General features: G+C 39.5%; 1 protein-coding gene across 1 annotated transcript in view; it reads left to right on the forward strand.

Moving 5' to 3' along the window:
* The window catches only part of CPE (carboxypeptidase E), a 43,041-nt gene extending 37,201 nt beyond the window's left edge, over positions 1–5,840 (forward strand). Inside the window, exons 7-9 of the mRNA XM_042871387.1 lie at positions 1,600–1,699; positions 3,941–4,059; positions 5,133–5,840. Coding sequence (XP_042727321.1) covers positions 1,600–1,699; positions 3,941–4,059; positions 5,133–5,231 — 318 coding nt within the window. The 3' untranslated portion in view covers positions 5,232–5,840. The remainder of the gene's footprint in view (positions 1–1,599; positions 1,700–3,940; positions 4,060–5,132) is intronic.
* The last annotated feature ends 18,913 nt before the right edge of the window (positions 5,841–24,753 follow it).

The following is a 24,753-nucleotide window of genomic DNA, read 5'->3' on the forward strand; positions in this document are numbered from 1 at the left end:
CCATCCCACCAGCATGGATGTGTGCACAAGGAGAGAAATTGCCCTCTACAGATAAAAGTGTGTGTGTGCAGGAGATGTGATGAATGACTGCACGCACAAGGGAGCCTAGATGACCAGGTTGGGCTGTAGGTGGCATCTCAGTATAGCATCAGGGAGCATATCTGCCAAACTGTGGCAGTGTCAAATTTCTGAAATCTGGAGGTTGTTACTTAAAGATCACAAACGTATCTGTTGTCGTTAATGGATGCACATTTGGGATTATGAAATCAGAGACATACTTTGTTGGCAGAGTTGCTCAAGTAATCTGTTCACTTCAAGAATTTATTTTTGCAGAACCAGTTGACATAGCTAGAAATGTGAAATACTTCATCATTTAAAATGCTTGAGTTGAACAGTTTTGAAAGTAGTATGTGGGCTGGAATTTAATATGGGATCCACGTCTCAGCTATGTAGATGTTGCTCAGCTCCTTGGCTGCATGGGTTAATTTTCTTTCTGTCATTTAAAACTGTGCTGTCATTGCACGTTCCTAATTACTAATGTGTAAGAGATTGATTCGTCAACTTCCTAGCTCCTGTGGAGCTGCTGGCTTTATCTCTGAAGTTCAGATGGTCTGCCTGGCATCTTGGAGAGTAACAAGGCCAGCCCAATGTTCCAGCTCCCTCGTGATTGCCAGAACAGTGCTAATGTGTACTTTCTGCTTTTCTCAGCCAATCTGGTCTCCTCACACACTGCAGTCACATCAGTGCTTTAATTTCACTAGGAACAGACAGTTCAGATAATCCTGGTGTTTTCTGAGAAGAAAGTGAGTAGTGATGGTGAATCTTGGTCCCTGTTCTCAAGCATCTCTTAAACATCAGTGCCACCGCTATTCCTCCTTTGATTTTAAAGAAATGGGGGAATCTGGTTTTGTCACTGAAACTGAACAGAGAAGGTTTTCAGCTGGAGATCCCAAAAGCTCAGTGGATGCTGTGCCTATGAGGCAAGAAGGAACAAAGACCTGATCCATTGTAGCTCTTTTGCAGCTCAGTGGGGAGTGCTGTGACTCCAAGTTGTCCCATCTCAAAGCCCTGGACATTTTGAGAAAGAGCCCAAGTGCCCACGTTTAACCTTGTTTGACTTTTAAGCATTTCCACCATCTTTTGCCCTAAATTCTTACAGTTGGTGAAACTTCTATTTGTAAAATTTTATTTTCAGCCTCTCTTTGGAAATTTTTCAGCACATTTATGAATTCCCAATCACCAGTGCTTTGAAGCCAGTGTTTATGTTCTGTGATTTGATGTGTGTTTCTGAAAAACGTTTGTTTAATGTGGTGGAATTAGAATAACTAAGCTGAATTCTTTGACCTTGATGTTTAATAATTATTATACAGAGAAAAATAAAGACCTATTAATGGTGTGTATGTGTATATATATATATATATATATATATATATATATATGTATGTATATAATTATTAAGAATTAAGAATTATGCTTGATAGTTGTCAGCATGCATCCTTACATATATCTATATGATATATATCAATATACTGATGCAAATTACTTCTCTTAGGAACTGTTATGTGATTTTGTATGTGCTTCTGCCTTTGATTATTTTAGATTCACCGAGGAGTGAAGGGTTTTGTTAAAGATCTTCAGGGCAATCCAATAGCAAATGCTACAATTTCTGTGGAAGGGATAAGCCATGACATTACGTCAGGTAAGTTTTGTGCCTCAAGAAGCTAAGTGCTGGAATATACTGCCACATTTTTTCCTTTGCAGACTGGAGTCATTTCAGATTTTATTAGCTGATGCCTAAAGGTACGATAGTTTTGAACCTAGGAAAACATGTTGTGCCCCAAGAAACTCCTTGCCTGCAGGATGTCATGAATATTCCACTAGTGTTTTGCTGTCAGAGGAGATGAAGAGCAGTTGCTGGGGCTTAATGGATCTCTGGTGTGAAGTGCTACTGATGGCTGTTGGTTATTCATGCTTATTTTGTCTTCTGATTTGTGGTGCTGCTTCACAAATCTGCCAGAATTTAAAGTTCTGTTGGCAGTGCTGTTGGCAGTGCTGTTTTGAGCTGAAAGGCTAAATTGCAGTCCAGAACTTATATTATGATGTGAACATACCTCATCATGTGTAAATGTACTCTCTTCTCCTCTTCTCCTCTTCTCCTCTTCTCCTCTTCTCCTCTTTTTTAAGAAGGGCATTTGAAAGAGAAAAATGTCATGTTGGCGTTCACAGAAAATGGGGTCAGCGTTTGGCTGGTGTTGTGCTTTATTCAAGGAGTGAGTTCACAGGTTGTTTTCAACTGCTGACTTGCAGTCTTCCCTGTTGACAATGCTTTCTTATTCTGGATGACAAGTTCCAAAAACTTTTGTTTTAATGAGATACTTTTTGGGGAAAAAAAAAAGATCATACATAATAAAGCATTGGGATTTTACATGATGGTCTTTTCCCATTGATATTGTCTTACTGTGCTCTTACAGCGGTACAGAATAGCACGATATAGGATTGGCAGACTCTCAGCTGGCTCTGCTGTATTTTCACATCACCTTCAAGAGGGCAGCATCTCTGCTAAAGAGGAGAGCAGCCCACAATAACATTAGCCACCTTCTTTCACAGTGTGTAGGAAAGCTAAAAAATGTAAGGCTGAGAATAGTGTTCAGGGATAAAATGAGGGAATAAGCTGTGCAAAGGCATATTCTGGAATATGAGAGCAAGCACTCACACTTCTATGTTACAAAAAAGCATTGTCACAAATCACATTTTTATATCTGTACTTGTTGAGAAGTGTGTTGTCAAAATAGGGAGGAGCATAAGTACTTAAATTTGAGCACATTCAAAAAGAAGGACAGATCTAGTTGTTGTGGTTTGGATTTGTTTTTAAATTGTTCTCTTGTTCCTTTGTTCATGACTTAAAATTCATCTTTGTTTCGTTGCCAGAAAGTAGAATGGATCATTACTGTTGCTCTGCACTTTGTTTTCTTTTTGTTTTGTAAAGCAAAAAGTCTGGGAACAGTGTGAACGATAACTAACATTTTTTACTGTGCAAATTAGAATCACTGAATCATTAAGGTTGAAAAAGACCTCCAACATCATCCAGTCCAACCGTCCACCTACCAGCAATATTTCCCACTTAACCATGTCCCTTAGTACAGCATCTAAGCATTTCTTGAACACCTCCAGGGTCAGTGGCTCAACCGGCTTTCTGGGCAGCCCATTCCAGTGCCTCACCACTCTTTTGGACATCACGTAATTTATTTCTCTGCCATAAAAAAGAAAGAAATTGTTTGCAGTAATAGTCAGAGCAGTAGAAGCCTTTCTTTGACCTTGGTAGATCAAGCTTTTATTTCTTTGTTCGGTTAAATGGAAGGAAAAAAAGCCCTAGACATTGCCTGGATACTGAAATGATTAGATACTTTCAGAGACATCATACATGGAATATTCCATGGTGTGATCATTTATAGCTTTCTCTACACTATAGCTTGAGAAAAGTGGTCCTGTTTATTTGAATCTGGAGAGAATAAAATAGATATCAATTTGAATTTCCAGAATTTTGAGTGAAGGACATTAATAATCCACGTTGCACTGCAGGCAAGCTCAGATGCTTAAAACAGGCTGTGCATTGGCTGGAGAAGCACTTTTTTAGCAGGATAATGTCCCAGATTGCCCTTTTCTTCAGTGTGCTGAGAGCTTTCAGCTTCAGAAGACAAAGTCTTTCAAGGAGGATACAGCACAACCTCGGAGTTAAAAATGCTTGTTGCGTTAACCTGAAAAGAAGAAAATCTGTGGTGATATATTTGTACAGTCTTTACAGAAGATTTCTTTCAGAGAGCTGAAAGAAGGCTGACAGGAACACAGCAGTTGCTGACAAGCGAGACAGTCCCCGTTCCTTGGCTGAGTAATTCATTTTATGCATATTTATTTGATTTTATTTCTTTCATCTTCTGTGCAGCCAAGGATGGTGATTACTGGAGACTGCTTGTGCCTGGAAACTACAAACTCACAGCCTCTGCACCAGGTTATCTAGCAATAACTAAAAAAGTAGCTGTGCCCTTTAGTCCTGCAGTTGTGGTAAGTGATCATATGCATGTCTGTTTAGCATCTATTACATTGAAACAAACAAAACTAAAAAGCAAACTTTTTTTCTTCTTTCTGGTATATATAGCCTAGCCTAAAGGTTATTTTCCAGAGTATTTAATACTCTTTTAGAGGACAGTCTGGAAATCTGCTTTTCTAGTACTTGCTGTGTAAGCCACTGAGAACAATCTCATTTAAACTCATTTATTTTCCTTATGGCCTCATTTGAAATGAGGTGGCACAGAGAAGGGTGATACTGAGATATTTGTTCTTTTTATGAGTAGCTACATGGCTAGGAAATCAGGCAATCACAGCATATCTCTAAGTAGTGTGGCATAAGGAGTAAGCAGTCTTGAGATTTTCATTTGTCTTTCTAGTCTAGGTTTTCACGTGCCTACCTGCACAAGCTAAAAACTGTCCTCAGCTCTGTGCAGAAGAAATGATGGAGCTGTGCTTCGTACCCACTTTGTATGGTGGATAAGACTGAGGCTCTGTTTTAAGACTTCAGAAGCATTGTTTATTCATCCTCCATATGGGCATGGAGTCGGCTCCTAAAAATTACAGTAGATGCTTATTTCTTCAGTGTGTAACTCATATGTCATATCCACAGTAGTGAACCATGTGCCAGAAAAGCTCCCTGGATTTTCCTGGTGACATAAAATAGAGCATGTATTTTGGTATGTTGGGAGTCTGCCCTGCTAGGTGTTAGCAGTATGTGAAAGAGATGCATGTTACATGCTAGAAGATACGTGTACCTGTAAACTATTCTTAATTTCTTTGCCCTGTAGTTTTTGAAGTCTTTGGACAAGCCAAACGCTGTTCAGATAGCTGGATTCTTTTGGAAATTTTATTATGCACCATGGTGTTCTTTATGGCTGTTCATTGTATTGATATGGAAGTGTTGCACATCCTTAAATCAGACACAAGAGGCTGTGGAATAAATCCTAGCCTAAAATAGAAAGTCTTTCCCCAGGGCCTATGGCAGTGTTAAACAACTTTGAGTAAATGACTCTTAATAGCACACACTTCTCTCTCTTACCAGTATTTTGATTGTTTCTCTTATTCAGGTTGATTTTGAATTGGAGTCATTGTCTGAAAGAAAAGAAGAGGAGAAAGAAGAGCTGATGGAATGGTGGAAAATGATGTCAGAAACACTAAATTTTTAAATGAAGATTTTGGCTTTTAAGCTTTGAATCTGTTATATGTTGATTTAGTATAATGTACTGTGGAAGGTCCCTATATTTTAGATTTTTGTGCACTTCACAATATTTAACTTTGGTTTTTTTCAGTCATCTTTTAATTACTATGATTAAAAATAAATACTAAACGCCTAGCTAGATACATAAGTTATTAATTTTCTTTCATATTGTTATAGGAAATTTACTCTTATATACAAATCAGAAAAAAAGAGTGAATGTCTCTGCAGCCTATATGGAAGTACAGCCTTGTGTATTATGTACAAGTTCAGAATGTGTAAGTTAAATTTTGATTTAAGAAACAATAAATAAAACACTGTAGTCAGTTCCCTGTACCACCAGAAATATTTGACAGTGCATAGTAGTAGACAGTGCTCTTTGCTGAGTTCTGTACTGCGTGTTATGGAAAAGGCTTATAATAATAACGTGGTGGTGTAATGATTAAAATACATTATAACATTTTGTGTGTCTCTGGTGTTGGGGCTGTTCAAATATGTAAGAACCATAAACTTCTCACTGCATTTCAGGAAGCAAAAAGAATCTGCATTAACTCTTCTATTAAAGATGGCATGAAATGAATTCAGGAATTAAGAGCTTTTGTCTTAAACCGTTCATGGTGTCTCAAGATCAGGTCTATATTATTTCTCATTATTTGCTAGCCAAAGTAAAAATTCTGAACAGACAAAGAAGAAAAACTCATGCATCTTGTTGATACACTACTTGTGTTTGTTTTCCATCAAGAAAAAAGGAACTTCAGACCAGACCAGTTGAAATTACATACCTGCCTTTCCAACAAACTCTCCATGTATCAGTGCTGCCTAGGCAATCTGCTGAAAGTTCATATGGTCACTGGAAGCTACCAGAACTTTACACAAAGGTCAGACAATGAACTGAAAATCATGGCTGATATGAATTTAGCTTCACAAGCCAAGAATGGTTTGCTTTTGTTCCAACTTTGCTTCTTACGTTGCTTAGTCTTATTGGGATCTAGATGCAAAACAGATCAGTGAGAATTTTATCAGTGGTGAAATTTGACCAAAAAGGTAACTTTGATTTAAAAAAAAAATGTCCTTCTTCCTCCTTTTCTTTTTGATTTGTAAAGTATACTATAGTTTAATTACCTTGCTTTGGTATTTTGTCTGAGTTGAGTGAAACTTGTGAGGTCAGAGAATTACACGTGAGCTGTAGCGGGTACAAGTTTGGTACAATTATTTTGGAACTGCTGCTTTATTTCAACTAAGCATCTCATTGAAAGTTCTGACACTATTGCTGCTCTATTTTAATCCAAGATCAGGTATTTGATACGGATTTCCTTCCTCTGTCTGTGTTTTGATGAGCATGTTATTTTAGCTGATGTTGTAGAAGTTCGGTACCAGTTAGGATCAACCAACACTGCATTATCGTATTCCCACCTTAAGTGAAAAATCACATATCCAGGAATAGGATCCAAATTTACCTCCTCTGAGTATTTAAAACTCTGCAGAAAAATACTCTTTTTTGACAATTTGGTATTCTCTAATAAAAACAGTACTCAATCCTTTGCAATAAGAATGTAACCACACATTGATAGATTGGACAGCAATCAGAAGGAATATACTCACTGGTCAGGAATTTACTCTGAAACCTGTAAATCGTTTAGTTGTTAGGTATTGAATTCCAGCCTTTGGGGGAACTGGACGTGCTGTGAGTCGTTATCCAGCGGTGACCTTTGAATCTCCAGTGTGAGGAGGAGCCTCTGTGTCAAACCAAGAGTCCAACCTGTGCGTGTCTTGGGAGCAGCCTGGGGAAGCTGGGCACATGAACGTGCCTGGATGAGGGATGCTGCAGTGATAATTGGAAATACTAAGGCACATCCAGTGCCTGGAAGCAGTGATGCCGCTTTCAGCAGAACCAGGTAAAGCTGAAGCAAGCAGCATAAAAATTAAAGGGACCACTGGCATACAGGCGACTGGCTACAGGAGTGTTTCTGGCCTGTAAACTAATGTAATAAGGTGAATGTATATTTGTACACAACACCCTGCTCTGCCCCTTCCAAACCTTACTGTATCAACCTACGCAGTGTTACTTTGTGATGCAATGCCTGTCATGCATCCAGTCTTCCCGTGTGGTGGATTGTACAGCATAGCTAGTGCAGACACTGCATCAGACTGATCTCATAATACGTTTCTCACCCTTACTTGTACCAACATGTGAGATTCTCTAGTCTACTGTTCTGTGCACTGGCAGTGAAATGTAGTGTCCCATTGACGTTTTGCTTTAGGTGACTGCTTGCTATTACTGTGCTGCGAGCAGGTTACAGTCATTAGCTGTTACAACAGCACAACCACTGCCACTGTTCCTGCTGTAGGTAAACATCCTTCAGAGCAGCGTAGCCAGGACTCTCAGTGAATTATGTAGCTTTCCTAGCTGAACTGAACTGTGTTGTAGGGCTGTGTATGTTTAAATGGAAAATTAAAGTGTTGTGTGCTGCTGAGCTTTTGGTTTAAAAGGCACATGCTGTACTATTGTACAATAAATCTACAGGTTTATTTAAAACTTACAATGCGTGAGTAATTTACAGGTTCAAGCTGTGACCTTCTTTCTGGGCATGTCTGTAAAGTATGGCAGCAAATCCCCAGTGAGGGGTGTATGCCAACTGATTTGTTGTTAGAACAGAGAAACGAGTGGGCTCACTGCCACTATCCCACCAAGAGCCATCCGTACTCCTTCACACTGCCAGAATAGCCTACTTGTGGATTGTATCTCTTTCCTATGCAGGTTTCCCCAAGCAGGTTTTTACATCAAGTCATGAGGGAGAATGAGATGCTCTGCATCTGTATGGGGTCAGTGGGATTAGGTCACCCACTTTTGTGAGTCTTTCTCCCTTTCCCAGTACTTACAGTTCTTTTATTTATTTATTTATTTTTTCATAGTAATTGTTATGATTAGCAAGCGCAGTGCTTGCAAAACTGGTACTACAATAGTCAGGATTATAATGAAGTAAGGATGACAGATGAGTTTAGAGGAGACGATTAAAAGCAGGTTCAGATCCCACCCACCTGGTTCTTTGTGTGTCTGAGCTCGGTTTGACTCAGTCTAGCAAAAGCTGTAGAACAGCAGCAGTTTGGTGTCAGCGTGTCTAAGCTGCCCCCAGAGCTTCTCCGTAGACCTCCTTCAGGGAGAAAGTGCCTTGCTGCTTGTAGTCAGCAGCACCGGGAGCATGAGACCTAGAAACATCACTCCTGCCCCCATCTTTAAACTTCCTGAATCTTGCAGTGATCCCATTCCGATCATCTCCTCGTAGATATTTTGTTGCCCCCTACATTTCTCTTTATGTAGAATTAACATCCAGCGTGAATAATTCACTGCTTTTTAATTTGACTCAGAAGTTTGGTCTCTGACACAGCCTCTGTTCCAGTATTTCTGACTTCTGTAATTAAACCCAGAAAACAAAAATAGCCAAGAGATTTCCTTGAAGTTGTGGTATTAAGAAAAATACAGTGGGTTTGTTTTTTTCCCGGCTTTGTGAGGGCTTTGAGTGAGCTTGCTTCAAGTTTCCATTTTTATAGCCTGCTTTAGTGGGAGAAGAAAATGACAACCGAGAAGCTGATGTAATCCTATGCCTCCAGAAGCTGAGGTTGTGGGTAGTACAGCAAGTATTGGAGTAGGCAGCACAAAAAAAAGAAACAACTGATCTTCACTTTTACTAACAGGGATAATGAGAGCTGTGTTAATTGATTTAAATTGCCTTGCTCTGCTGATCCTAGGCATTATATTTCAGCAATGACTTAAACACATCCATATTTAGGCACCGTTTATCACAGTGCTAGATTTTCCCTGAATTCATAGTTAATACTTGCATGTTATTTTATCTTTGTCCTACTTTCATATGAAGTTAAGCCACCACAGATTTTTGTAATCATGCATCCGTTTGTGCGCAGTGAAAATTGTCAAAGATAGAAGCTGAAGACTTTGGCTCCCGCGTTGGGAATGCTGAGGGAATTTGACATCTGGAAATGCACTGGAAAGCAGTTTAGTATTGTGAAATAAGTAGATTTTGTAGATCTTTCTGCTAATCTTTCTTCAGGAAAAGTCTGAATAGGATTATGGACCCATGGGATTCTAGGAGTGGAACATGTCTGTGTCTTTAGACTAAAGCTAAAACTGCTCTGGAAAGATTCCCGTTACCTTCACTGGGGTTTTTATCAGACCCTCAAGCCTGGAATCTGAGTAAACAGGAGTATATGTTGCCAAGGCTGCTCATTTTGCATTAACGGTAATTGTTCTTCATCTTTTCCAGAAAAAAAAGATGGAAAAAAATAAGAAATGTAATCCATTTTCTCAAAATGCAGAAATGGTTGTGGAATTTGTTAAGGGTCATTGCAACACCTGAAGTAGAAATCAAGGAGATCAGCTGGACCAGTGGCAACCTGCAGCTCACTGAATCTCAGTGGAGGATAGGAGGGCAAATCAGGGTGATGTTTTCGTTGCTTTCACCCACTACGGATGTGGTCAGGGCCATAATTAGAGAAGAAATATCAAGCTGGATGAACTTCTCACCTGACTGCAGCATGGCCTCAATAGAGGAGATAATAGTGTTGCAACTCCATCCAGTAACGTGAGATTCCTGTTGTTGTGTGCGCTGGTGTCCAAACGTACAGAACCAGCATCCCTCTTCCACATTCCAGCACCTCCAGCACAAAAGGTGAATTGAACACATTTTCAGAGATTGTGGACAAGATTCAAGAGTAGCCTTAGCTGCCAAGAGCAGTACAGAATTACAGTCTGACTTGCCTCCCTTCCGTTCACACAGTATCCGCTCATGTGGCTTTCCTTGGCTGCTTCCAGTTCTCTCAGGGTGTGTCTAAAACTAGCCCAGCTTGAGCAGCTCAAGGCTGACTTGTGCCAAGACCCATCAGGACTGGATTACAGGGCTTTCTTGCGTTCAAAATTCTGAAGTTTGCTTTTGGAGGCAGATCTCCTATGGCACGGCCTGGCATCCTGAATCCTTAGGTCTCCAGAATTGGGACCCCACTTGTAGCTTATTAATGGCCTGCATCCATCAGTTTCTTTCCATGGAGGTAGGAGACCTAGACTGCACTTCCCTGCTGGTATGGGAGGAAGGATCTGGCCTATGTCTTTCACTCCACACCTCAGCAGGGCAAGCATATGCCAAGACTTGGAGGATGGGAAGCATTCCTGCATCCCACAGGCTGGACATGGTCTCAGATGTGGTTTTTGAGACAGTCTCAGAAACTCAATCTAAAAAAGAACAGTGGTTGATTTAATGCTACCTTATTTCCCTTTCAGATTCAAGTAATTTATTTGAAGATTTATCAAGGTAGTTATAGTCCCTATAAATACCTATCACCATATATTGTGGCAGTGATATTCATCACTGCAAAGCAGCAGATCTGCTCTGTGTTCCTTATTCAAGTGGCTGAAATGCCATTTAGTTTAGTTTGGTTGAAATACAGAGCTCTGGGAGAAGAAGTGTGCTGAAATGCAGCTAGCTGTTTGTGCTGCACTGCATTTGTTTCTGTTTGACCAAGGAGGTGTTGGTGTTACGGCGTAGCTGTGATGAATGAAGACTGTTGGGAGGCAGACTGAAGGGCAGCACGTTTAGAGTACAAAAACTTAGGATTCAGAAAAGTCTAACTAGCAAAGAAGAGGCTGAGATGCAAAGATTGCCTTTTGCACGCACTGTGCGTGTACGGAGATGTGAGGAGGAATGAAAGAGTAGCACTACAAGGTACAGCATTTCCAGGCTATGGTGGGCTTTTACATGCACAGAAATCCTTGAAGGTGCCTATTTATTTATTTTTTTTCTATAAAAAGATCTCAGCCTCTTGGTTTCATGGCTCTTATCTAAATAAAATACGCTAATCCCAGGCAGACCCGGGTGCTTTGGATAAGGTGGAGAGGCTGGGCAAGCCTGGGACCCCGTCACTGCTCAAAGTAGTAATTTAAAGGAGGTAACAAATGGCTCCAAAGGGACTGGTGACTACACTGAATTGACAATAGCGGCTGCTGGCTCTTTGCGTTGGCTGCTTTCATCCTGCCTGATGCACCAGACAGCCCTCGTGCCCTCTGCTGAAGCCTGCCAAGAAACCTCTGCTGCATTCTGACCTAAAAAGTCTGCTTGTTAGCTATTGTAATTGGGATTTCGTGAAATAAAGCTTCTGAAGGCAATGCTTTCTTGTGCTTTCTTCAGAAAACTTGAAAGACTAAACGAAAATGGTCTTGAACTTCATTGTACCGTGAAACATAAAACATTCTCATCCCACACAAAAAAAAAAACAAACAGATTCTTTAGTTCTTAATTTCCATGTATTTCTGACAGGCTTCAGCATCAGATACCTGTTAAGATGTCATAGAATCATATAATCATTAAGGTTGGAAAAGAACTCTTAAGATCATCTAGTCCAACCATTGACCCATCCCCAGCAAGCCCACTACACAACATCCCTCAGTGCCACATCTCCACGTCTCTTGAACGCCTCCAGGGACGTAACTGCACCACCTCTCTGGAATATGTGGTAATGGGCAAGATAGTTAACTTTTTCAAAATCTTCTGATCATTTGAGTAACGTCTCAGAAGTTAGACAGAGCTTGCAGGGGATTTCCACTGAGAAGAAACAAAATTTGGAGAGAATTGTAAGCTAATCTGTGAATATTTGTTTGGCAGCGTACTGTGTGGAATTACAAGATGCCAAGAGAAATTCAAAGTAACATGAAAAATATTCAGTGCTATTAATTGTGAGTTTACGTAAGTTGTTGGCATTTTATGTTAAGAATTCTTAGCTAAACAGTTGCCAGGAAAACAAAGCCCCCCCAAAATTATAAAGTTTACATATAATATACTTTAACAAGTGGCACAGAAGAATGAAACTTTTAATCAGTGGAATTTGACCTTAGCAAAGCATTTAAATATGGAGGTGTGTTCATATACATCTTGAAAATAAATTTATCCCCAAAATCTCATTTTAAATTTGAGAAACCTAAGTTAGGATAAAAACCAGGAAACACCGTGGATCTCCAAAAAAGAATATAATGATTGGAAGTTGAAAAAAATCGCAATAAATGTCTGTGTGCCAAAACAATTCACTTACAAATGAAATCCCATATGCCTTGGGTTCCTTTGAAAACCGTAGGCAGAAAAATAAAATTAAAAGGGCTATTGAAAGGTGAATAGTAAAATTTTGAAAAACATAACATTCTGCTTCTAATTGAATGCTTCAGTTATAACAAATTCTTTTCTTTTTTTTTTTTTTTTGAGGTTTTAGAGTCTAATGCTTATACCTGAAAGCATTTTTATTGGTTTCATGCTTGTTATTAATGTATCCGCATAACTGAACACACGGTCTAGCAAAGAAAGACCAAACAACATCAAATAGCTGGCAGCTGAAACTAGACAAACTCAGAAGCAGAACTAATGTTACATATTTTCTTAGTGGGACTCCTTCATCTTTGGAAGAGTTCATGGGGCCATACAGAAGATTTTTTCATCGTATGAATTTTTAAAACTGTCCTTTTAAAAGACAGATTTGTGCCATCTTTATCCTTTATTCTTCATGTGAATTCCCTTTCTACTGATAGTACCTTGTGGTTTAATTTTTTTCCTGAGGTATCAGACAATCATCCACACCTTTGAGGTTCTGCTTCCTCAATCTAAGGACATTTTTGGATGCAGTCATTACTGAATTCTCAGAATTCAGTTTTGGATTCTGAGGTCAGGATCTGTATGCCATTAAAAATATTTGCATATTGATTTGTTATGTTTGCTTCTGGGTTTCTTGCTATCTGTTCCACAAACTAAGCCAAGGGAGATATTAGCTTTGATCATTAAGAGAATTTAAAAATACAGCAGAATGTGCTAATCCACTGTGCTCTGCATGTGCATGTTTTATTGCCTAAGATTTGCTTTTCAAGGGCCATGACAGTGTTCCAGGCCACCACCATCCTCCATACCAGAGATGCTTTGGCCACTCAGCTGGCTCGATTGCAGCACATGCTTAATCTTCAGTAACGCGTTTGATTTTGAGATCAATCAAAATGCTCAGAACTGCTTTCTAGACTTCTACAGTCTTACAAGCCTTCAATTTTTCTCAAATTACATTGTTCCTAGAATTTAGTAAGTAAAGCCTGGCTTGTTGGCCTAATATTCATTATGTGAGCAGATTCAGCTCCCATAATAGCCAAGAGAAGTGTTTGCATTGCTAGCTTTTATTCCTCTCAAATCCAGCTCCTTCCACAGGGAGGGATGGGACATCAAAGACCAACATTTCACCCTCATCTCCAGGATTCTGTAGTTGTTCTTTCTTCACAATTTCAGTTTTCATTCCAGTGTCTCTAAGACACATCTTGAGATGACGGGGGGGGGGGGGGTCAGAGCTAGATGATCTTTAAGATCCCCACCAACATAAGCCATTCTGTGATTCTACGATTGTGTGGTCTCTGCGCTGCAAAGCGCTCTGGATTCCAAGTTGGTAGATGTGAGATTGTTGCAAGATGGAATTTCTTTATCAGAAGTTGAGCTGCCGGTGGTAATAGAAGGCCATATAGTTATAGAACTTGCACAGCTGCATCATTTCTAATGAGCAGCCTCATTATTCTGGGACTCTGAAAAGAATTGAAGGCAACGGGCTGTCTTCACAGTCCATGCCCCATCAGATCTTTACTCAGCACTTCCCCTTAAAGATGCAGCTAGACAGGTGTGAGCATTCTCTGCAGTTCAGTTCCTTTTCTGCTTCCTCTTAGTCTCAGATCCTCACACAAATAATTATCTTATAGGAAAGCAAACTACTTCACAGCAACTTGCGCTTTCTTCTAGACAAATGGATGCCTATGTGGATCCTGTGAAAATCACAAGCAGTCACAAAAGGGAAAGTGTTTGAAAGCTGCACGTTAATGGAGATATTGCAATACACGCAATCAAGGAAAATAATAAAGTCACACCACGATTCTAAGTTCAATCTAGTTCTTCCCCAGAGCATCAGGCAAGTGTATCATGCCTTTTCTTACCTGAGTACGTGTGATATTAGAAACAACAGCAGGAAAGCTACAGTATGGTTATTTATCTGAAGAATCAATAAACACTTAAACGTGAGCTTTTTCTCTCTCATTTTCCTTACTTGTTTGTTTGTTTGTTTGGTCTGAAATGCACTCAGAAGCCTGAAATGAAAAGGAAAAAAATCCATGTTACACTTTTCCATTGAAAGTTTTCCCTTCCTAAAATTGCAGAGATCAAAATGTCCAAAAGACAAAAATCTAGTTATAAACACCCTTCCTGTCATAGGGTTTTTTTTTTTGTTTTGTTTTGTTTTGTTTTTCCCCATTTGAAGCTGTTAACAGTTGGAAAAATTGCTTTGTAAAGCTAAAACAAATGCTAAAAAAAAAAAAAGTGGATTCCGAATATTTGGAAAACCTAAGCATAAAATTAAGTACTGAGTAAAAGCACTAAAACCCCTTTAAAGAATACTCCATGACCAAAACTTAAAATAGGATCTAGACATCTATGCTTCTGCTTACTGCAAACATCACATGATTCATATGTTTTTGGCTTGAGATTCTGTGTGTTGACAGTCATATTGGCCCTACTTCTAGGTAACTTCCCCTGTTAGAGAGATGGAACAGATTTAGTCTGATGGGGTGACCTCCCTCTGTATCAATCCTAAATCCAACCCTATGAGTCAGCAAATCCACATATTTGCATCTCTCAGGTCCTGATCCCAACTGTCCCCTAGAAAGGAGGATGTCGGTGAAGATACGTTGAACTGATTCTCCACCTCTCATCATGATTAGAAAGGAGGAACAGAGTCTATTTTCTACTCTGCATTTAAATCCACTGACTTCAGTGGAATTACTCTGGATTTAAATGTCAATCTTGGGAGTAGAAAAACAACCTCGTGTCCCATTTCTTTCCTCCACAAAGATCCTCCTTCCCAGCTTTAACATTGAGCTATGGCAGTTTGGCACGTGCTGCTGCTGTGCATTTCCCTCCCAGATACTGATTTGCCTTTCTTGTGTGCATTTTTTGCATCATATATCACGTTTTCCAACCTCACATACCTGAAATATTTGGAAGCACCAAGTTCTGGATGCATCTGGGTATTAGATTTGCTCTCAACTGGCAGGTTACCCTTTCATGAATAAAAGCTTCACACCGCCATAGGAAATTCCACTGAGGCTTTCCTCTTTATATTATCATTTTAACCCCAGTATTTTACCACTTTCTTTGCGAAAAAAATGTTATAATAACCATGTAAAACACTGCAAAACTTAAACGGAAGATGTGGCTTTTGGGACAAGAATGTGAAATCCTCTTCTTCCAGGTAAAGATACATCTCTCTTGCTGCTAAATTCGGTAGCAGTTTGCTATCCAGTCACGAATGCTCAGTAACAAACAGTGGCCTTTGGGAAACAATTCTGTAGATGAATGGCTTTCCACCTATTTTTACTAAGAAAAATCATTTATGATCATTTAACCTGCAAACACTTTCTGGTGAAGCCATAGTCTGAATAGCCTGAGAGTCCTGTAGCCTAATTTCAGTTGATTTTCAGCTGGTAACAGACAGCAGGTGTTCAAAATTGGCACAGAGTGTTCTTAGTAGAAGCTTTGTCTTGTGCTCTAGCTTAGGAATCAGGAGGACAGTATCTTCAGATGATTCTTGACCTTTCTCTACTTCCTTAGATTAAATTCCTTCTTATTATAGTAAAGTTCAACTGGAAGAGTGGTCACTAACTTGTTAAATCTGATAAACTGTGGCCAATTTTAGGATGTTTTCAGAAATTTCTATGATGTCAGGCACCAGAAATCTTTAAATTTTAACGCTAGAATCTTTCTATTTTCACTTTTGGTCAAAAGAAAAATCACTAAAAATCAGTAGAAAAGGATCCAATTAGATATAACATCTGTTTGGAACAGCTTTTTCCTTAGTTAAGATCTTATTTTTCTTTTTGGAAAACAAGGCTAATACTCCTACTTATCACAGAAAGAATTATCTTCTTTTGATGTGTGAGTCTCTGAATATAACATCCACTTATTGTATTAGCTACTCAGTAAGCTAATGATCAATTAACCACTTGTAGCTGCTTTTATTTCTGCAAATGGGGGATGCACCTGGCTCTAGCTAAAGCAATAACAGGTTTTTCTGATTGCATCCCTAAGGGTACAAATATACTTGAATAACGTTGATGATGCTGTGCCTATCTATGACAAATCCATGATAATATGATGTTATGGAAGAATTTTAAGGACAATGATAGAACAAGGGAGGCATTCCACAGGAGGGGATGGAAGAGGTGTACTAAAATCTCTTACCAGTTCTTTAGGTGATTACATTAAGGATTTAATTCAGCCAGCTACTTACTTGCTTCACTTTTTGTATGGTAATTACTGAGTCAGGGCCTGAACCACTGATTGATCACCTGTGGCAAGCACTGAGTCAGCTTTGGGAGCACAGGTGAAGGCAATTCAGCTGTGTGACCAGAAAGGGTAGAGCCTTGCTCCGCCTCTCCTAGACCCCATTTAAGGCTGACTGCCACACGGGAAGGGTCTCTTTTTGAAGATGTTTCCATTTGGAGTCTTCTATTGTGAGCCTAGGATGTGGGTAAGCTTTTGGATTTTTGTTTGTTTCTTTTGCCACGGTGATCTTTCTAACCATGAACTTGTAAATTGTCATCCTACCCACTCTACTCTTCTAATTGTACTTCTGTTAGTTGTGCACTTTTGAACTTGAGATGATACCCTATTAAAAGTGAAAGGGTGTATTTACTTAGTACAGGTGTTAGTATCTTGCTGAATTAACATTCCATGTTTGTAATGCAGTGGGATTATAATAGTCCTGGAACTTTATTTGCACTTTTTTTCTTGGCCTAATGCCCTGCAATGTACCAATGAGAGGAGTTAACATCTGTCACTGTCCTTCAGCTCCCTCCCTGTTGGATGGACTGGCTTTTCTCATCAGAGAACAGAGCCATTGCACAGTTTGTGTAAAATGATATTACCCAGTTTAAGTAGTTGTTTTTTGTTGTGTTTTTCAGACTCCAATGAATTAGGGGGCTTGTTAGCTTCCTTTTCCAGCTCAGCTGTTCATGGACTGTCTGTGTGTTGGCATTTTGAAGCATACTGTAAGTAATCTGTGGGGGTCACTAACGAAGCAACACTGAATTTGATAAAAGTTGTATCTAGAATGAAATAACAAATGCAAGTGTGTAAAGTGATGGCTGGAAAAACAACATACAGGCTATTAAATAGGTTTATTGTTGCTGTATTTCATGCAATACATCATATGGTAAGAGTCGTAAAGCAAGTAAACTTTAACAAGGAGAACTAGTAATTTAAGCTCCAACAGCTTATAACAAAAAGGTAAAATCTACTTGTTATGCATAATGTTAGGATATTGATATCTTTTCAAAACAGCTAGATACTAAAGAGAACAGCTGCAGTCAGTTCTCACAAACTTTGTATTTGTAAATGATAACAACTGAGAAGCTTGATTCTGAAAGCAGGAATATGTTTTATAGGTATCACTTCTCCTCCTGATCAAAATAAGATTGCTTCCTCTTCTCTCCGTCCAGTGGAGTTCCTGTTCTTCTCTTGGCTGAACTGGTGGCTGAGGTGAGTGAAAAACCATTTTCTTGTTCATTGCAGCAGTCGGAGCTGATGGCAGGGCTGGGCAGGCAGCTGGGGTTTGGTGCTGGAGCACAGAGCTGGAGCAGCCTTTCTGAGGCTGTTTGGTGGACAGGGTGTTTTCTGCTCCCTCTGCAGTATGTTATGAGTTAACCTCTGCGTTCTAAACTTGGGCCTGTTTGTATTTTGAAAGGGCTCTTCTGAAGAAGTTAAATCTTGCTGTTGTGGTTGGAGAATTATTTGTTTTGGAGATTTTAGGTAGAAAAACCTGAATTGTTAAGCTGGAGTGAGGTTTGCATGTTCGAGTGCACATTGCTCAGCCCTCTGCGGTGCAAACCTTTCAAGCAGCCAAGCCCCACTCTTAGCAGGGCCAGATGCCTCCTCTATTTCGCTCTGTGTGTGGTGCATCCCACAGAACTCCTGCCCTTCTGGGGGCTTTGGTAGTGCCACCCCCTTCTCTCTCAGTAGTTGTTTAACTTGGTATGGAGAGCACGTTGAGAAAGATCAGTGTTGTGCTGTGCCCTGTGTTGCTGCAGTGCAGTGGCTGTATTGGTGGTAGGGGTGAGGGCTCACCTTCCCTCTGGGGGAGTAAGGCTGAAGCTGAAACACCCTTTGATGAAAGGACTAGAAATTCCTAAATCTATCAGTGGGTGTACCTGCTGTTTCAGATCGAGTAGACAGGCTGCCACTGGAGCGGTGTTTTCTATATGGTGCTGTTTTTGTTTTGTAAATAGCATGAATCATATGTTTCTTGACTGGAAGAAATCTGTCTTTGTGTAAGACTGAATGCTTTGAGAAAAGCCAGCTAAGGGGAATGTCTGTACGATGCCCACAGGTCTGTTTCTTGGATTTTACAATATATGAAACGTACACTAGATGGCAATGTAATACCTGAGCAATGAGTTTAGTGGCAAACCGAACAAAAGCATGCTCTCAAGTAGGTGCAGCGAGCTCTTTCAAAGTAGCAGCTTCACCTGAGCTGTTTTTCTTTTATTGTGAGCTGTGAGCACATAATATAACACAAGGTTGAGTTTATATTATGAGAAATCCACTGCATATGTTTCGTACTTAGTTGTTTGTTTAGTTTATTTTTCATAACTGTGTTTATATGTAGCTATCGTATGTCTCGGTCATATTTCAGAAGGTAAACTCTGTTGGTATGTGACTTAATCAGGTTTTGCATCTCCTATCCCTGTTTGACACTAGCTCAAATAGCTTGGAAACATCCTTCCCATGTATTCCCCTTGGGGTACTTTAGACATTGCAGATGTTCCTTTTTCATTTCCTCTTTTTTCTGATGAGCAGAAGTCTGTGCAATAGCTCAATAATGCAAAAATGGGACACAAGGAAGCATTGTTGCATGTGTATTCCAAATCCACCCTTTTCTCAGGCTTTCAGGATTTAGCCTGAGTGTAGATAAGCCTGTAGTAATACTTGAGCTAATATAGGCTGTACTCATTTGTAATTTGTGTGATTGCCTTAGTCAAAAATGAGCAGAAAAATAACGTTTAATATATCTGAAGGCTTGGTAGGTCTGCAATGTATTGAGAAGCTTTTCCTCTTCTGCTTTTCTTCCTTTGTTTTTTGATTTGTTCCACGTACTATTTAAGCAAAATTTAGGGGTGATCTGCTGTGCTGAGTTCATAGCAGAAGTTCCAGTTACTTCTTTCATAGTGTTGCCGGCATCAATAATCAAACTGGGAAATCGCATGTGCTGTGGCTTTTTCTAAGTTAGAAACCAGAAATTTCAGTTACACAGTGCTGAAGTTTAAATCTAAATTTTCATTCAATTCATACCCTTTGAAGCTAACTTAATTGCATAATCAGAATCAGAGAAGCTTGGTAGTTAGTAAAATAGTTTGTTCACTTTCTTGTCATTGAAGGATTAACAAGATGCTCCAATTCTTATTCTCCAGTGCTTATGATGTCTAGATATGAAAAGCTGCTCTAACCTGAGCCAACAACCAGTAATCCCTTAAGTCCCTCAAGAATTCACCCTGTCAGGCACCTTTCTACATCCTGTACAGACGCTGAAGTTCCCCCCACCCTTAACTCTGATCTTCATTTTACCTCTTCCAATTAATTATTCTAGCATTCTCCCCAAAAGAGACTTCTCCACAACCATTTATCTGTCCTGCCCACCCGCCTGCTTGTGTTAGCTACTTTTTTCTTCCTCTCTACACACTCTTGTATAGAAGATGCTCACAAAGATCAGGAGTACCTTGGCTCACAGGGATTTAACAGTAGTATTTAAAATCAATTTACCATTTCTTTATACTCAGTCTTATGATAGGTTCAAAGCATAATTGATTATTTGTTTTCTCTGCAGAGTATCTGAATGCAAGCACCAAAAACAAAACTATGGGAAAACTTTACTGTATCTTCATTAGCTAATTGCTATTGTGTATTTATCCTGGCTCTTATTGCTTGTCTTCTAAAGCTAAGCTTTGTTCCTTTGCCTCTTTCTAGCTGGCTGTGCTGCGGCACTTGAAGCCAGCAGTGAGACTCTTCTGGAGCACAGCTCTCCATTACAAACCAGCATGGGATTGCATTGTATTCCCAGCCTTAGGGCTTTCCTTTCAAGTGAAACAGAAAGCAAAAGTGAAAAACGAATTCAGTTGTTAATTTATGGAAAATGCTCTCTCGAATCAGGTAGCACGGCCCTAGATAAAAGTGAGCAGAAAATGCACCATGATATTCTTTTGGTGCTTTTGGTAGCCAAAGAGGTCATAGGATAAATTTATCCATTCTAACACCATGATTGCCATGGGGCATCTTGCATTGGAGACATTTTATTACGTGATACTGTCAAGAAGTTAAAGATATGCAGTTTTAAAAGCTCATTAAATATCTATATGCACGTATATTATTTAACCACAGCTCATTAGAAAATGTTTTTGAACACTGATGTTAGATTTTTTTCACTTTGATTTGGCTCTTTGACGTGAAGTTTGACCTTGGTTTCTGAGAGATTCCTTTGAGCCACCTTGTGTCAGAGAAGCCTCAGATTAATGTATTTGCTCTTGCATATAGAGCAAGAGATTATAAGAGATTGATTTTATTCAATTAGCTTCTATTTGTGTATGAGGAGTGGTTTTCCTTTGAGTGAAGAATTGCAAGATAACCTATTGCTTCACTCTATAGTTTTGGGGTTTTTGGATTTCTACTGTCAGAACGCTGTAGCAGATATTTTCTGTGCTTTATAATGCACCACACAGTTCCAGGTGTTGGAAAAAAATCAGGAGCTATTCCATATGTTACTTTAATATATAAGGAATGTATATTAAGTAAGGAGTGAAAGGTCAGTGTACTTAGTTTAGCCTCAAGGTTCGACTCTTGCGTATAGGTAATTTTCACTAGTTCTTACTAGTATGTGCTGCAGAATGGCTTTCTCAAGCAAGTGAAAAATGATTTATTTATTTTTTTAATGAGGAGTAGATTTAATTCCAGTATGACTGACTTTATAAGATTTTTTTAAAAGTAATTCAAACCTGCTTGCATCCCTCCTCGGTCACAAACTCCCCAACACAAAAATTAGAAAGCAAGTAAGAAATCAGGGATGACTCAAATAACAAAATATCTGCTTTGCGGTGGATTGCCAGCTCAATGGCAGCCACAGCATTTGAGCCAGTCACTGCTCGGCAGTTTCCAGCTAAGATTTTGTTCTCATTTGGTTGCTATTTACAGTTTGCTATGCGAAACATAACACAGTTGATGTGAGTTTTCTTATTCTTTGCTTGCTTCTGAGTTAGACGTGCAGGCGGGTTGTGGTGGTGATTGCAGTAGCGTGTATTTGTTTTGTTTAGCTTGTATATACACTGACCCATCAAGATTTTGGGTTGGTTGGTGATGTGCTTTCTTTCCTCTTCATTGAAAGTCTTCACTGTAAAGTTTTTTTTTTTTCTTACGGGGTTCTGTTTCAGAAAGAAACCAGTTGTAAAAATAATTCCCACTGCAAATCTTTTCTATCTGGCTAGTTACGGTGTCCAGACTGGATGTCCTTCCTATCTGTTTTTCTGTTTTCCAGGGTAAAATGGATTAACTGTGGAGTTAAAGCAAATCCTGACCGATTTAGTAAGAAGTGCCCATACCGCTTATGGTGATTTGCAAAGGTCTTAACTTTAGAAGACTCAGCAACTGGCTGAAATTCCCTGAGGGAAAAATGACACAGTTATTATCTTGAAATTGAGACAAATCCAAAGGAGGGAATTAATAATTTTTGCCTCCTGCTTTCCAGTAATTCGACCTTCATGTTTAGGAGAAAATCCTGCAACCCTTTGTTGAGCAATTGTTTCTTCAAGCATTTATGTTGCCTTGACATCTCAGCTTACTCACTGGGCCTGTCTTGTGAATGAGTTCACAGCGCAGTCTGGACATGAGAGTGCTGCTAAGAGTGCCTGAGGATACTGTGTGGGAAATGAAGTGTTTTCTTGAAACTTTTTTTATGTACTGACATGTCAGGAAAGATTATACTTCAGAGCTAGGCATTCAGGTTTATCTTCAGGAAAACAAAACTGTGTGTCTTAAATCTTAAAATGAAACAAACATCATCAACAACCGAAATCCACAAAAACCCAGCTGATAATTGAGAATCTTTAATATCCATTCCCCATGGAGAGGAAAGGAATTAAAAGTCAAAACCATCAGTGTGTTACTTCTTCAGTATACAGGTGGGGCTCTTCAGAGAGTATACCTGCTTGGTGATAGGGCAGTGATAGTGCAAACTCAAGGAGATTCAGAGGAGGCAGCATGGGCAGAAGTGACTGCTGCCATCATCCGGATATCCCGTTGCCACGTGATAGCCTGTTCTCCTTCAATGTGCTGAACTCTTTATGGCAGAACTCCAGTACAGCGTTGAAGGGGATGGGTTGGCAGTGTCCATTTATGTCACCATGGTGTCCCAAAGGTATGCTCCCAATTTCATCTAGTAATCCTTCATGTGAAAGGCAAGATGGTGTGCAGCAGGCAGGCTGCTGGCAGAGCCCTCGTGTAGCAGCATGCGGAACTGCATAACTTGAGCAGATGTATCTTGAGGGCAGTCTTGTTTGCACTTCACCTGGTATCTGGTGCTGCTGGAGGCTGTATCCTGCTGACCTTGAATGGTCTAAGGCAAAAAAAAAAGTGCAGGAAATCTCTAGTCTGGAGTGCTGAGAGAGCACTTAGGGGAAGTGGTTAATGGCAGCGTTAGGTCTGGTGATTAAAACACTCACTGCAGCCTCATGCTTTTTGATCTTCCTGTGGCTCTAGTCCCATCGATCATTCCAATTTATTGCCCTATCTATGCACATTAGCTCTTTGTGCAACTATTTACACAATCCATCCTCATTAGATTATCAGGTGATTTACTCCTTGTCTGCACAAAACAAATTCGCAGTGGGTAATCCCACTGATGTGCAAGTGGGGCTTGCACAGCTCAGTTGAAGATGAAGTAAATTGTGCTGCCATAAAGTCTCAGGTTTACAGCCTGTGTGCCTACATGAATGTGGATTCGGAAGTTGGCAGAGTGTAACACTGTTGCTCATCACTGTGCAGAGTAAGCCTTTGAAATAGAAACTTGCACAGAATTAATTTAAAGAGAATAATTTTACAACATAGTGACAAAACAAAATTTACTCTGAAATTGATCTTTCTCTCCAATCTTTAAAAAATGCAAAGAAACTTGATGCTTGGAGTATTGGCTTAGAAGTAGGAGGGCAAAAAAATTCCTAATAATATAATGTTTAACTGTAAAGGATTTATTTGGATAAAACATTGCTGTAAAAGTCTTTTCTGCTCTCTGTGCCTGTAAAATAACTTGAATACTATCCAGTATAGTTTTAAATTTTCCCAAGTGTTTAAACCAGCACTTAGTTTTAAGCATACCTGATTACTGGAAAGAGTCAAGTGCTTCGCATGGGGCTGAAAAAGCAGGGTCATTAATAGGAGCTAAGATAATGACATAAAATCAACAGTTAAATGAGCATATATAGGCACATCAGGACCTGGGATCTGAACAATTATTAGAGTGCAGCAGTTCTGAAAGCCCACGAATGCTAATGGAATTGCTGTGAAAGCCCCAGCATCGCTTTTACATCCCCATCTGCTTGTGCTGCTAGGTAGAAAATTCTATTCTCTGTATGAGAGTAGTGCTTCAGTGCTTTGCTGTTCTCTGTACCTTGTGCAAATTCAAAAATCTGCTGAAGTGATTTTCTTTTATTTGGATTTTACTACTTAAATTTTACTGATTAAACACTGGTAAAACGCTTCAGAACTACTTTGCTACTCTTCTAGTGCCTAATTTTCTTTGAATTAAAAACAAAAAACAAGCTAAGATGTCATTTATTGAGTGATTGAGAATGTGTGGTGGACAGGACTACAGTGCAATTTCTTTGGCATGTTATGGTTACTTGACCATGAGACTCCAACAGTCTGGTCAGATGTTGGTTTGGACCAAGCTGCTTGGTTTTCTTGTATTAAGGAGTTAGAAATAAAGACATAAAATTCAGCTTCAATGGTACTGTTAGAAAATACTTGATGTCAATGTCCTAGCTTCTTGTGAAGCAGTGAGTGAGCAAAGAGCATTTGGCTGTTACAATCTGAACTGTGTGTTTGGCTAGGTTTTTGAATGGATGTCTAACAGTTTGCTATTTACTTAGTACTGCAGCTGCTCAGGTTTTACTTTTTTGAGGAAAAAAGTGAGGGTAAGAGATCACATCTTATAAACCAGCAGGAGTCTGGGTTTCACAGGATGGTCTTCAGTAGTGGAAGATAAGTTTCCTGATAATGGCAGTATACTTTGTGTGTATAACCAGCACATTCAAATAATGGTTCAGTGCAAATATCGAGCCATGCAGTGTGTCTCTGGGGGTAGATGTTAATTTGAATCCTGAATGATGAATA

Source organism: Lagopus leucura, unplaced genomic scaffold (assembly GCF_019238085.1).
Source record: "Lagopus leucura isolate 7727_CA_CO unplaced genomic scaffold, USGS_WTPT01 Super-Scaffold_100004, whole genome shotgun sequence".
NCBI lineage: Eukaryota > Metazoa > Chordata > Aves > Galliformes > Phasianidae > Lagopus > Lagopus leucura.